We start from the raw sequence: 14,803 nt of genomic DNA on the forward strand, positions 1-14,803 counted from the left end.
CTTAATGCCTCTCACAGAGACATTTATTTGCATTTTAAACTGTGGCCAAAGCCCTTGGCCAAAGGGCATGATGCTGGAGTGGTGAGGTTTCACATATCAAGCAGGGGACATAGGGGAGCATTTTGATGCAGTGAATTGCAGTACTCCTGAAACCATCTCACTCACTCATTTATTCATTCATTATTCAATACATATTTATTAAGTGCATACTATTTGCCAGACTTTGTTCAATGCACTTGGGACACACTGGTGAACAAAATGGACAGAGATCCCTGCCCTCATGGGTTTACATTTTAGTGGGGAATACAGACAATAAAGAATACAATTAATGAATAATTAGGTTATATTGTGTTAGACAGGAATTAAAAGCCATGTAAAAAATAGAGACAGGGTGAGATTGGAAGCGCTGGGGGCAGGATGCGCATGTTGTAGTGCTAAACAGGGTGGTCAGAGTGAGGCCTATGGAGAAAATGAAATTTGAGTAAAGTCTTGAAGAAAGTAAGGGAGTTCACCAGGCGAATATCTGAGGAAACAGTGTTCTGGGCAATGGGGACAGCTAGAGGAAAGGGCTCAAGATGAGAGAGAGAGAGAGAGAGAGAGAGAGAGAGAGACAGAGAGAGAGAGACAGAGAGAGAGAGACAGAGAGAGAGAGACAGAGAGAGAGGCTGATTCCTGGAGTCTTTGGGGAACGGCAAGGAGGCCAGTGTGGTTGAAACAAGTGGGAGAGCAATAGGAGAGGAAAAGACAAGAGAAGTTGTGCACAGCTGTTTATGTGGGTCCTTGCAGGCTGCTCTAAGGACCTTGGCGTTTCCTAAGTGAATGGGGAACCATTGGAGGGCTTTGAGCAGAGCAGTGCTGTGATGTGACATTTTAAATGGATTATTCAGTTTTATTGAGAACAAACCACAGGAGGGGGGGCGGGGATGAAGGTGGGGAGACCAGGGGGAGCAGCTTCTGCATAAACCCACATGAAGGACAATATTGGCTCAGACCTGGGGGCAGCAGGGGAGACACGGAGAAGAGGATTTATCTGAAGGTAGAACCAAGAGGATTTCCTGAAGGATTACATGTGGGAGGATGAAAGGAGTCAAGAATGATTCCAGGCGCTTGCCCCATCAAATTCGATGGGGAAGGCGGTGTGAGGTGCAGGTTTTGCAAAGAAAAAGGGATGTGGTGTTTGGATATGTTAGGTCTGAGCTGTGTATTAGACACCCAAGTGGAGACTGAAGTTGGCTGGCATTCGAGAAGAGAGGTCTGGGCTGGAGATACAAACGGGATATAGACAGCTGCTTTAATTCATGGAGATGGAGAGGATCATCCAGGGAATGAGTGTGGACGGGAGGTGGGGAGGTCAGAGGGCAGGAAGATGGAGGTGCTCCCAAGAGGGAGTTCCTGCCTAGGCTTAGGAAACCCTCTCCAGAGGAGCCGGGGCCTGCAGGGGGTGCCATGGAACTTGCTGTGGCAGAAATGAGAGGTGGAGAGAAATGGCCACTTCTTTGGAAGGAGAGGGCTCAGTAGATTCCTGCCAGAGTGGCAAAAATAATTAAGAGAAGCAGGTAAGGATGCCGTGGTCAACAAACTGCGGCTCGCGAGCCACATGCGGCTCTTTGGCCCCTTGAGTGTGGCTCTTCCTAAGCCTTAGGAGTACCCTAATTAAGTTAATAACAATGTACCTACCTATACAGTTTGTTTTAAAAATTTGGCTCTCAAAAGAAATTTCAATCGTTGTACTGTTGATATTTGGCTCTGTTGACTAATGAGTTTGCCGACCACTTCGGACTAGGGCACGTGCTCCACTGCCTCCAAGGAATTAGAGAACCTGGGTCCATTAATCTGTTGACACATCTGGGCACCACGGCCTTGTCTAGATGGCTCCGCCCTCCCGCCCTTTCTCTCTCCCCTCCCCTCATCCTCTCCTCCGCATATGTGACTTCTACAACCGCCCTGATTATAATTGATCAGACAGAATCACGGAATCACGGCTCATTTTGCAGTTTTGTTCAGTGGCCCGATATGCAAAGAGACTGGTAGCTGGGCAGATTGTAGTCCCCCCTGTTGGAATTCCGCTCACAGAGGCCTTCCCGTCGTGGATGGCCGCTCAGGGATGCGCTTGTGCTACCCAGGATAACTGGGGCGGGTGGCTGGAGGTGGCGGGGCGCAAGACGGGTGTCCATGCGGCGCCCGCGCCCACGTCCGCCCACGCCCCGCCCCGCCCCCGGGGGGCGCCGCGCGCAGCCCCCACGGCCGCCCTTTCCAGGCCCGCACCTAGCCTGCGCCCTTTGACGTCATGTGGGCAGCAGGGCTGGTCGGCGGCGTGGCCGAGGGCCGAGCTTGTGCTCAACCAGGGGCTCGGTCCGCGCCGTGCGCCCTGCGTCGTGCGCCCGGTCTCCGCGCGCCGCCGCCGCCGCGCCACATCTGGAAGCGTTCAGCGCGTCTGCCTCCAGCGCGCCGGGCGGGCGGGGAGGGCGCGGGCGCGGGCGCGGCGGCGGGCTGGGCTGGAGGCGGTGAGCGCGGCGCTCTCGCGTGCCCGTGTCTCCCTCTCTCTGCCTCTGCAGAAACAGCTCCTGCCAGAACGGCGCTCGGCGCGGAGCGGCGGAGCCTCTTCCTGCCTCCGCGCCTCCGGAGTTGCGGGAGCTTCTTGACACAGCGGAGCCGAGCCGGGGCCTCGGGTCTGGCCTGAGCAGCGAGACTCTTCTGCCCCTCGGGCCCTCCTGGTCTGGGGTCCGTCGCTGCCCTCGCCCCTCCTCTCTGCCTCTTCTCGCGCCGCCTCCCTTGGTTGATTTTTTCAAACGGTGAAGCCGCCAGAGGTGCGGGGCTAAATTCTTGGAAGGGGCCCGGATGTACTGAGGATGCATTACAATTTCACTCAAGGAGGCAGTAGTGGAAAGGAGCAGTTTTTGGTGTTTGATGCAATAATGGGAATCAGGTAATCATCAGAAGGGAAGAAGAAACACCGCAGCTCCACAGCTTCCTTGAATTTTGCACGAAAGCCGCCAGCCTCGGAGGAGGGATTAATCCAGACCCGCTGAGGGTGTTTTGACATTTCTGCCTCTTTGTGGCTTCTTCGCTTTTTAGAACAATTTTTGGTGGATGGTCAATGAAAACACGAGGATGTACATCCCAGAGGAAAACCACCAAGGTAAGGCTGGCCCCACCGCCTGGCCAAGGCCCTGGCGCGGGCTCCGGACCTCCCCGCCCGGCTCCGGCTCGCCGCGGGGGACGGTCCCTGCGGAGTTGCCCGGGTCGCCTCCGCCTCGCCCGAGCGGCGGGACCCAGGCCCACACCCCGCGAGACCGAGCGGAAAATTCCCGCCCCTCCCCCTCTCGTGCCGGCTTCTTCGGCGCATGTGTTTCCTATGAAATTCCAGGCGAGGGGGAAAAGTTCCCCAAGTGTCTGATTCTGCCTCGCTTTTTCAGGTTTGCCTGGAAAGCCCAACTGCCCGGTCCGCCGCGCGTAGGGAAAGGGGCGCCGCCGTCCTCCAACCCTGCCGGCTGGGGTCCCTCGCTTCGCTCGGGGCGCGGCAGGGAGCGCGCGCGCGCACCCCGCACCAGGCCGGCCCCGCGCCCGGGCCGCCGCCCGGCGTCCCACTGGCTTCCAGGGGCCCCTGCTCTGGGCTGCGCGCTCAGGGAGCCGCGGATGCAGATGTGAGTCTGCGCCTCACCCCCACCGCTGACCTACACCCAGCCGCCTCGCCACTGTCATTGACCCCGAGGGTGCCCACGCCCCGTGTGTTCTTATTCGCACCCACATATATATAGGCTAGCACCTGAGGATGGAAGCGGTAAGAGTCGGGAGGTGTGTGGGCTTTGCTTTTTCATGTCTTAAGGACATAATTAAAAGGTGTGCCCAGCTCACAGGGCTCCACACTGTTGCCCAGTGTTCTCCAAGCATCTCCATCATGGGCATCAAGTGTCACCAGCTCCCCCTGTGAGGGGAGAAAGGCTTTCAAGTAACTCCCCACTTCCTGGAAACTTTCTCCCTCGCCCCCCTTATTAACAAGTTATTATTTTTGGCATCACTCAGCAATTAAGGTCACGATGGAGCGTAGAGGGGTGGTCTGGCTGCAGGGTGGCAGCCTCTGGCTCTGTCCCTGTCTGTTTTCCAAAGCTTTCTCTGTCTCTTTGGGTGTTGCCGCTCCTTTTTCTCTTCCAGTTTCCCAATCCTCCCTGTTTACACTCTTCCGTTCCATCTCTTCCTCCCGAATACCTGTCGCTGTTGGTCCTGTTACTTATTGGGGTACTTCAAGTGATCCTCTGAGGACCAGCCTGGGGGAGGGGCTGTCTCCATGTTTCTTTTTGCCAGTCTCCTTCTTTCTTTTGCCCCCATTTCCACCATTTGGGGACAGTGCCCCTACCCTTAGAGCAGGGGTGGGGAACGTCGGGCCAGCCTTATAAGGCCCGCGAAATCATTTGGTCTGGCCCTGCCAAGGCATTAGGAGTGAGTTAATTAAATGTTTGGCCAAATATAGCAGACTAATTTTTAAGTTGATAATTTTGTATGGCCCCTGAGTGATGTTATAAATATCCAAATGGCCCTTGGTGGAAAAAAAGGTTCCCCATCCCTGCTTTAGAGCCAGAGGCTGCCAGGCACCCTATCTGCCTGGTCTCTATCCATCTTCCATCCCGAAACTGATTTGGGAGCTAATTGTCCCTCTGCTATCGAGTTTGGGTGGCAATGTGGGGATTTTGGCCTCTTTTGGGGGGAAGAATTTTGTCAAGAGTCATGAGTCCTAGGGTAAGCTGGGGCTTTGGGGTCACAAAGGCAGCTCTGTCCCTTGGTTTCTCTACCCCGTGTCCCAACCCCCACCTGTTCCCCTGTCCCTTTCCTAGCTCTTGGAATAGTGGATGGATTAGGAGGGAGGGAATGGGAGACACAAAGGAAAGGGTGATATTTGTGAAGAGCAGGGGTGGTATTCTCCCCTCCAAGTTCTCAGCTCAGTTTAAGCCGCCTTGAAGAGGAGAGCTCAGTAGTATTGTTCTTACTCACTAACAATGGCAGTGTACTGTGGTAATGATGATTATTCACATAATGATAACCTTAAATAGTTCACAAGCGCTCCTCTTAGTGCAGGATAAACCCCTTCTTAGCCCTTTTCCTTTCTTTTGCCCCTTTGTCCCTCAGCAGCCCCCTCCTCACACACACATGCAGGGAGCAGACATTAAAAGTAGGAGCTGACCCTGGAGAGGTTTGTGTGAAGATGGAGGGGAAGGGAGAGAGCAGGCAGGGCCGGGAGCTCTGCCTTTCCAGCAACATGCCTATGAACACTATGGCAACCTGGATTCCAGTTCTCTCCCTAGAAGCTGCAGTGATTATATAATTCACAGGAGTGATTTTGCCTCCATTCCTGGATGCGGCTTTCAGGTGAAGGAGCACCAGGATGCCTGTCTCCCTCCATTTCCCACCCCCTCTCTTTGCCTCTTTGGCATGGCCCAGGTGTATTTTGGGGAGAAAGGAGAAGGGTGACAAAGGTGGGGAGAAGCAGACTCGGAAGAGCATGAATATTTACAAGGAAGGGGCTGTTGTGACTTAATAACCAAAGGGGCAATGAAACATAATTGGGGGTTAGAATTTCAGGAGAGAGAGGAGAAACCAATGATTACCTCAGAGCAGTGATGATGAGGAACCAAAGAAGAGAGAACTGAAAAAGTTGCCAGTGGCGGGCCTCCTCTTTCTGACAGGCTCAAAGGCACTGACCACATCGGCCCTTTCTCTCCCAGCTTCTCTCTCTTTAGTGTGTGTGTGTGTGTGTGTGTGTGTGTGTGTGTTGAGAGTCCAGGCATGGAGGTGGTGGTCCGTGCATGGGAACAGCCTGTAAGTTCCCTGAAGGACTGGCTTCTGGCCCTGGGTTTCAGGCTGGAAATGGCTCATATAGGCCTCACCCCTAGTGCCCTCTCTGCTTGGTCCCACCCTATCCTTCCACTTTTCTGGGCTGATTTTCCATTTTGGTCTACAGCTAGCAAATGAGTTTCTTAATAGTCAAACATTTAACAAATAAAACATTGGTATGTCCCTTATCTGCTGGAGGCAGGGAAGAGGGGAGAAGCATGTCCTGGGAGTGGAAGACACAGTGTGCTTTGTTTTTAACTACTCGGCAACACAGCAGAATAGTAATTATAATAAAGGAATAATAATGATCATATTTAACTCTCTTTACAAATAAATGGTCAAAGGCCAATGTTGCTTGCACCTCAGCTTGTGCAGGTTAAAGAAAGCATGACATTAGCTTCTCTTTCTCTGGATACTGCATGAAGGAAACTGGAGAAAAAGGACGACTGAAGTTCAAAATATTGTTCCTAGTATTGCTCAGATATTTTGCAGCATATCAGAATACTACATATAAGACTATAAGAATCAGTTCATCATTTCAATAGAGCACATGCTAATAGTGTTCAGTGCGTAATGCACACACACACAAACACAATAGGGAAAAGCTCTTGTAAATTACACAAGAGCCTAGTGCACTTTGGGGGCCCAGTGTGTTGCAGAAGAATATTGGTATTGTAGTCTCCTAAGACTGGACATTTCTACCTCATATTAAGTGGAGAATTGTTCTCTACAGGTAGATGCTCCTCTGCAGGTATAGTACTCTGCAAATGTAATGGTGACCCAGTAGCCCCTGGAGCCATCTCTGAGTCTTGGTGATGACTTAGGACTCTTCCTTCAGTTTTCTCTATGAGGTAACTGCCCGAGGTGGGTTCTTCTGTGTATAAGGCCTAGACTGAAGGAGTCCAAGGAGCATACTGAATGGGGCTTTTGAGGCCCAATCCCATCTCTTCATCCCCACTTCCTAGTACAGGCCCTGGCTCATTTTAGGCCCTTAATACATGTCTGAATGAATGCTTGCCTGCGTGAACCAATGAATGCACACCCAGCAAGACCTAAAGGGGCTGTAGTTTCTGCCTCACCCAGTAGGTGGCGCTCCAGGGCTTAGGAGTCAGCACAGGGGCACTCCTGTTGGGTTTGGTGGGGAAGATGTCAGAAGGATTTGGAGAGAATTTCCTGTCTGCAGTGCCTCTTTCATCATGCCCATACCTCCCCCGGTACAGAGAACTCCAAAGACCAGTGTGTGTCCCCATGCCACCACACACACATATCAGTATGCTGAGTCCCTTGGTGACTTTGCCACCCTCTGGCCATGAAAACCCACTTTGGATTTCTCTCACTCTATTGCACACTCTTACCTCAGACTTCTGTTTACCTTTAGCTCAGACAGCATCCTACAGAGCCTTGAGGGCGCCTTTTGGGTGATTAGCTGAATTTGTTATGGCTGTGTATTAATTTTCTCCCTAATTTACCATGGATGGTTTAATCAGAGGGGCTAGTGGAGCATGAGGCGACCTAAAAATTGGGATCTGGAAACCCTAACCTATAGGGTTACAAAACTTGTCAGCTCAAAGATAAGAAAACATTTCCCTAACTTTATTAAGGAAAAAAACAAAAACAACTGGGTATACTTCACAGCTGATTTCTGTTTATGAGTCTGGCTGGTCTCCTGCTGGGGTAATGGCAGAACAGCTCCGGAGACCTAGCTTAGGAAATGACTGAGATTTGTTCTCATTTTCAGTGATGTTTTCCAACTCCTGGTGTTTTCTTTTCTATCTCTTTCTTCACTTGGCTTTCTTAGTTGTTGTGGCAAGTTCTATGAGGCCTGAGAAACCCCCTGTCACCGTGTTAAGAGAGGCTGACAGCACTTTCTTCCTTTTACAGTAATTCTCCCTGCCTGGTGTTACAGCTGTTTGTTATTTGGTAGTCACAGGTCAGCCAGCGTCCTCCCAATCATTCCTTCCGGGACTCTGGAATCAGTGCTCAGCATTCAAAATCAGGGGACAATTTTATTTTCTAAGGTGGACTAAAGAAAGCTGATAGATTGGGAAACACCTGGAGACTTAATGGCGAGACTAATTAGCAAAATAATCACACTGATTTCGTCTGTTTTTAGAGTCCATCCTCATTGTTGCCTAAGTGAGTGATGGGCACAGTGGAGGAGAGCAGAAGACTGACAAAAAAGGCACGGGGATTGTTCTGCAAAATATCAGGTGCTAATATTTAGCGACATGAGTGTTAAACGTTCCGATAATGAAACAACACTCCAAGCCATGACTGTCATTATTAAAATAATTTAGTAAATACCTGTTTATATGTACCTCAAGGTTAGATACTCTATAAAAAATGTGACAGGATCCCTTCACAAAAATGGAATGCTTTTCACTGCTGTTTGAAAGGTAGGTGCAGAGACTTTAATGGACCCTATCACGGAAAAAGCAAAATGGAGGGCCGAAGTAATCAATGTGATTGTTTGAACCTAAAACCTAGGTACTGTGGAAGAGGTCTTCTGCATCTTCATTTCTGGATGGCAGCTTATTTGTTCAAGACCAGGCCTCCCTGGCCCAACGTCACATGTCAGCAGACTTCCTTGCTGTTTCCTGCCAGGCTTTAGGAGCTCTTGGAGGCAGCTGCTTGTGGCCAGAATGGAACTGGAGTGGAGTCTCAGGTTCCAGGAACCTTGGGACCCTGAGAGCCTTGCTGCAGTTCCAGCCTTGTGCACTGTGTGGGTGGAGCCCAGGAGGGCTGCCTTGAGGAGCAAAGCTGTGAAATGCCTGGGAGTTCAGGGAGCAGGGCTGGCGGGAGGGAGATGGAGCAACACAGGAAGAGGCCCAGCTGACAGGGGGTGTCTATGGGGTAGTTTGGGGAGCACAGTTACCACTTATGGAACTGAGTTAAATTTAAATGGAATTTAAAGGACATAAGGAGAGCAGTTTGGGCTTGGAGCTCTGGAGTTAAATAGAGGTTGAAAACAAGCTCTTCTCCAGAGATCAAGGGAAGTAAAGGAATAGTTCATCTGGCTTTGAACAGAGGATGAGGAATGGGGACGGTTAACTGGCAAGAAGCCAAAACCTCTCAGTTCCCCCCTCTTCTAAAAATCCTCCAAACCGTGGGTCAGCTTTAGCTCAAGCGGTTACTTCGGATTCTGCTTGTTGCAGACACATAAAAATCCTCCAAACCATGCTCTCTAGAACCTACTCACTTTAAAATGGCCTTCTTGTGCTGTCCCATGTATGTGTGTGTGTGTGTGTGTGTGTGTGTGTGTGTGTGTGTGTGAGAGAGAGAGAGAGAGAGAGAGAGAGAGAGAGAGAGAGATGGGGTGGACTCACGTGCTTTGAAGGTTTGTCAGACAGACAGAATAAATGCAGTGTCTCTTTGGGAATTTACTTTCTAGGATCAGAACATCTTATGGGTAAAAGGACCTATAGGGGCAAACTCCGTTTCCAGTTGAGAAAACAGAGGCTCCTAGAGAGTCAGTCACTTAGGCAGGGATGTGACAGAAAAATTCTTCATTCTCTTTTCCCACCTGCTTTCTTTGACCACCCTTGGTGTATGTTAAACCCAGGAGGAGAGCATTGCTTAGTGTTTCTGGTTAGTAAACCTCTTAACCTTTCCATGTCCTCCCTGCCCTCCCCCCCAAACCTACTTTTGTACTGGCTAAAATAACTTCTGAGATGTTAGATTTGGAAATAGCATGGGGAGTAGGTAGGGGTATCTATCATTGGAAGGGTTTAAAAATAATTTTTTCGACTGTAAAGTTCATACATGTTCATAAGGAACTCCAGAATAATTCAGTTCGCTATTTTGTCTGCAAATGGATATACCTCCAAGCCTTTTTTATTTGCTCCCTTCCCTTCTGCCCCAATCTAGGCTTGTTTCAGTCCCTCAGGGAGAGTGGGGTGATGAGAGCAGACTGTGTTATAGGACTTCCCTTGATGAGCTGTTGGGCGTTCTCTGTGGACTGGCCAGCTCTGCTGTTGGCCAAGGCACGGAGACATAGATTAACTACACAGGATGAAAACCGTGGAGACATTTAGGTCGCAGCTGGCCCGAGGACAGGCTGCCATGAATTTTTCTGAGTTGGAAGAACAAAGGCTTCTCCTTGCTTCCTTTTCAGGGTCGGTCTCCTAGGACGATTCTTATTTCTTCCCAGGGGACATGGAAATAAGGAGTTGTGGCCTAAATTCAGCACATGGAAGGGAATTCATCTAGGACCTGCCTCTGACATTCCCATCATCCTTGAAGTGTTCATGGGCTCACTTGTTGATACGTTCACACATTGTCTCCCAGAAACTGAGGGGCCTTTGAGGCGGTTTTGGTCTCTAGCTTTACGACAGAGGCACGAGCCAGACTTTGCTTACAGATGTGGCCTTTGAGATCCCTGGGGGATGCCACCATTTCAAAACATAGTGTTGCGATAATTTCATGAAATATTCAAGCTGCCAATTTGCCAACAGGGGTTTCTGTTTCTTTTCATACACTCGGCTACACATGGTGCTGCCCGCTTGAGCCAGCTAAAAGGGAAATAAAGTAATCTTGTCTCCTGTCCTTTAGAGAACCAAGCCAAAATCCAGACAGTAAATGAATGTTCTTCCCGTATTGCCTGTGGGCAGAAATGTTGTCTTGATTACTCAATTAAGCTCTATTTACTTTGTAACCATTGTGTCATGTTCAGTCATACACATACACATACACACATATTTCCTTCCAAAATAATTCATGTTGGGCTACAACCTTTCAAAGATACTAGTTAGCAAAAGAGAGGAAAAAAAGATGAAATACATAAGGCAATGACTGGACTCACAGTCTCTGTCTTGATCTCTTTCTCTGAGAGTTTTGAAGGAATCAGGTCTCATATTTTTAATCCATAAAATGGAGATTATAGTCTTTATCCAGTCAAATTCTTGGGACATCTGTGAGGCTCTGAATGGAAAAATAAGTGTGAATCACTGTGCAAATATCAGTTATTCTTATCAAAGAGCAGAGCACTAGAGTTTGAAAAAGCAGCACCATGGAACCACTTTCAAAGCATTTCAAACAGCTTTCTACATGTTGTTGGATGGCTGACATTCAAAATTTCAAGGATGGAAATGTAAAACAAAGAGAAACAGAATCTGAGGTGCTCTGGCTAATACCAGAGGAATCAAGGGAGAAGTGAAAAATCAGTGAAGAGTCCTGGCATGTAGGTTTTCTTGACAACTGTCAGCCTTCCTCAGGCCAGCAGGATCCCAGGACTGTGGGGCCATTTGGAATACAGGGTTTCCTTATGCCCAGCAGCTGTTCACTCCACGCTGCCATCTTCTCACAGCTGAGGCAAAGGCTCCCTGCCTTCAGCCTAGGCAGGAAATAGGGCCACTGAGAGCAGGAAGGACACCACCTGGGCAAATAAACTCCCCGCTTTCCAACATGAATTCCCCAAATCTAAACACAACCCCTCAGTACAGAAGGACAGACTGCCTGGAAAATAAAACTTTGCTTTAAATGTAAACCTCAGCTTTGAATAATAAACTAATTTTTTTTTTTTATATATAGCAAACTAGAGGCCCTGTGCATGAAATCCATGCACTTGGCGGGGGGTGGTCCCTCAGCCTGGCCTGTGCCCTCTTGCAGTCCGGGAGTCTTTGGGGGATGTCCATGGGGAGTGGGCCTAAGCCAGCAGTCGGACATCCTTAGTGCTGGTGTGGAGGCAGGAGAGTCTCTGGCCACTGCCGCTGCACTCGCTAGCTGTGAGCCCGGCTTCTGGCTGAGCGGCGCTCCCCCTGTGGGAGTGCACTGACCACCAGGTGGCAGCTCCTGTGTTGAGTGTCTGACCCCTGGTGGTCAGTGTGTGTCATAGCAACCGGTCTTTCTGCTGTTTGGTTGATTTGCATATTAGCCTTTTATTATATAGGAAGTTCTAGAGGTTTATAGATAAAGGGAGGGAACAGTTCCATATAGCATCTTGAGATACTTATCAGAATAGAAAAGGACTATAATTTCACATCTTAAGTGACAGATTAGCTTTTAGTTTCCTGAAGCAAAAATAACCTTGTCATCAATGAGTAGCCTGGATAACTTGTAATTAAGTGTGCCTTGCTCCCCACACCAACCCCCTCCCTCTCCCAGCCCCTTCTCCTACGATCCACGGAGTCATCATGTTTTCATTTTTATTAAAAAAATAAACTATATTGAAGAATAATATCTATGTCTTCATATTTATGGAATGGGGTAGGAATGATAACTACCACTTATTGAATGCCTGGTGTCTCCAGCAATGTTTTTGGTGCTTCATGCACTTAGTATCATGTGATCCTTAAAAATATTTTTCAGGTGGGGAAACTGAGAACCAAAGACCTTAAGTAATATGGCCAAGGTCACCCTGACAGTATTGGAACTGGAATTAAATTGAGGTCTTTTAGACTTTCAAAGCATATGTTCTTTCTGTTCTCATGAGGCGAAGAGGAGGAGGAAGAGCTCACTCTCTGTCCATTTTGGGAGAAACTACCTTGAGTTAGCCTCATGGTACCTTGCTTGGGTTCGCTCTGTGGAAACTCTGCTGCCAGAGCCCCCTGGTCATGTGTGGTGGACAAACACTGAATGCTTGTTCTTCTCTTCTGGCTACTAGGTGGTCACTTTAGGTGTCTCTCCTTGCAGTCCCTTTCCATGGCTAGTCATTCATCTCATAGTTTCTGCCTGGATGATCTTTGGTTCTGATTCCTTGGTAGACCTTACCAGAAGACCTAGACCTTTGGGCCTGGGCTTTGAGATGACCACTTTGTGGGGTGGCCTTGCTTCACCATCCATTCTTGTAGTGTCTTCTCAGGAATTTCCTCTGGGGAAATAGACACTTTCCAGCACAAACAAGATCCCCATGAGTTCAGAGGACCGTCATTGCAAGCTGAGCTCCCTGGGCTGCAAGCCCTATTTATTTAGTTATTTAGTTATTGATTTTTAAATAACATCTCTGGAGATATAATTCATATACCATAAAATTCACCCTTAAAGCGTATAGTTCATTGGTTTTTAGTATTTTTACAGAGTTATGCAATCATCACCACTGTCTAATTCCTGCACATTTTCATCACCCCCTAAAGAAACCCTCTGTTCACTGGCAGTCACTCTCCATTCCCTCTCCCTCCAGCCTCTGACAACCATGAATTTACTTTCTATTTCTATGGATTTTCATGTATTATTGGCAGAGATAATAATTCTACAATTGCAGCTCACCTGTATTTTCTAACTTTGGCAGCACATTTCATGCCTCTCAGGTTTGGGTATGTTGTGACAATCTACATGATAAATGATGGAGTTAAAAGGAAGCATATGAGATTAGTTAGGGACCTTGGTGTCATTTGTAGATGAGATTAAACACTTTCTTTCAGTTACATGAAATGTGGTTTTAAGATTTATTTTAACTATTTCAGCAAAGCTAAGTCTCTAAGTCATATCTATTGATAGTTGGAGATGATGTGAATTATGACCCTTTAAACATTATTTTATTGTGGTAAACATATAACAACATTTTCCATTTTAACCATTCATAATTATATACAATTCAGTGGCATTAATGATATTCACAATGTTGGACAATTATCGCTACTATCTATTTACAGAATTCTTTCATTGCTCCAAATAAAAACTCTATAACCACTAAGCAGTAACTTCCCATTCTTCCCTCTCTCCAGCCTCTGGTTACCTCTAATCTACTTTCTGTTACTGAGTTTTCCTATCCTAGATATTTCATAGAAGTAGAATCACACAGTATTTATCCTTTTGTGTCTGGTTTATTTTACTGAGCATAATGTCTTCAAGGGCCATTCATGTTATGGCATGTATCAGAACTCCATTCCTTTTCCTGGCTGAATAATATTCTACTGTAAGTATAGACTACATTTTGTTTATTCATTCATCAGTCAATGGACACTTGGCTGTTTCACCTTTTGGCTGTTGTGAATAATGCTGCTGTACACATTAGCATTCAAGTGTCTGTTTGGGTCCTTGGTTTCAATTCTTTTGGGTATATATGTAGTAATGGAATTTCTGGGTCTGAATTAGGGCTTTTTAGTTATAAGAGCCCATATCCTTGTGTGGCTCCCCAAGTTTGAATCCTATGTAGCTGAGACCATAGTATCAGGAAATTTTACTATGTCAGTAATGAGGGTCTCTTATTTTCTTTGGGCTCCCAGTGCCTCTATCAGTTTGACTTTAATTAGGTGTTTAACAATTTAACAGCTGCCTTTTGTTCAGGAGTGACTGATGCTGCCTCCGTTCCAAAAATAATGAAGTTCTCTAGATCCAGTTCAGTGTTCACCTCTGTGCCAACTGGGCTTTGTAACGTGGCAGGAAATGGGTGTTTGACAGGACAAAGCTATTTAGTCTGTCTGTTTCTGTCTCTCCATCTGCCTGTCTGACTAGTCCAGGAGCACCCATGCCTGTGGACAGAGGTGTCCAGTCCGGCACTCGTCAAGACCCTGGCAGAGGCTTGCCCCCTGCCATGTGGTTCGGTCCGGTTCCCCTCAGTGGCTGCTGTGTGTCTGTGCTGGTGGAGGGCTGCATGGCTTGGTTGGTGAGGGGTCCCTGTCTCCCAGGTTTGGAGCTGCTTTGAGGGAGAGCCCAGGCCCCTTGCCTGCTTCTCAGACATTTAAAGGGAGGGAAAGGAGAGACAAAATGTAGAAAGAAAAGCAGCAGCCAATGGAGAGAATCAGGAAAGAGGGAGGAGAGGACGAGAGAAGCGTGGCTGAGCAGGCGGAATCATAACCCTTGGTGGGGTTTGTGTTGGCCCCGTTTGTGACTCACAAAGCCCCTCTCCAATCTTGGGGTGGCTATATTTTTGTAATTGTTTTACCTAAAAGTAATAACATCACCTTATATTTTGACTGTTCCAAACACCTTTTAAATCCTTTTCATGTCTACTATTTTATCCATTCTTAAAAAAAATCTGTTAAAATAGTGGGACAAGTTTTATTATTCCCATTTATTCAGATGAAGAAACCTGGACTTA

The 14,803-nt window shown here is 47.9% G+C and overlaps 1 protein-coding gene across 28 annotated transcripts in view; it reads left to right on the forward strand.

Moving 5' to 3' along the window:
- The first annotated feature begins 2,332 nt into the window (after positions 1-2,332).
- CACNA1C (calcium voltage-gated channel subunit alpha1 C) overlaps positions 2,333-14,803 on the forward strand; it is a 616,430-nt gene continuing 603,959 nt past the window's right edge. For 17 of the 28 annotated variants that reach the window (XM_059683979.1, XM_059683971.1, XM_059683980.1 and 14 more), the window contains exon 1: positions 2,334-3,139. In XM_059683979.1, the coding sequence (XP_059539962.1) occupies positions 3,091-3,139 (49 nt within the window). In that variant the 5' untranslated portion in view covers positions 2,334-3,090. Of the gene's footprint in view, positions 3,140-14,803 lie in introns of all 28 variants that reach the window. The other 11 variants (XM_059683972.1, XM_059683989.1, XM_059683990.1 and 8 more) reach the window with 1 other exon arrangement.

The sequence above is a fragment of the Myotis daubentonii genome, chromosome 2 (assembly GCF_963259705.1).
Source record: "Myotis daubentonii chromosome 2, mMyoDau2.1, whole genome shotgun sequence".
NCBI classification, from domain to species: Eukaryota; Metazoa; Chordata; class Mammalia; order Chiroptera; family Vespertilionidae; genus Myotis; species Myotis daubentonii.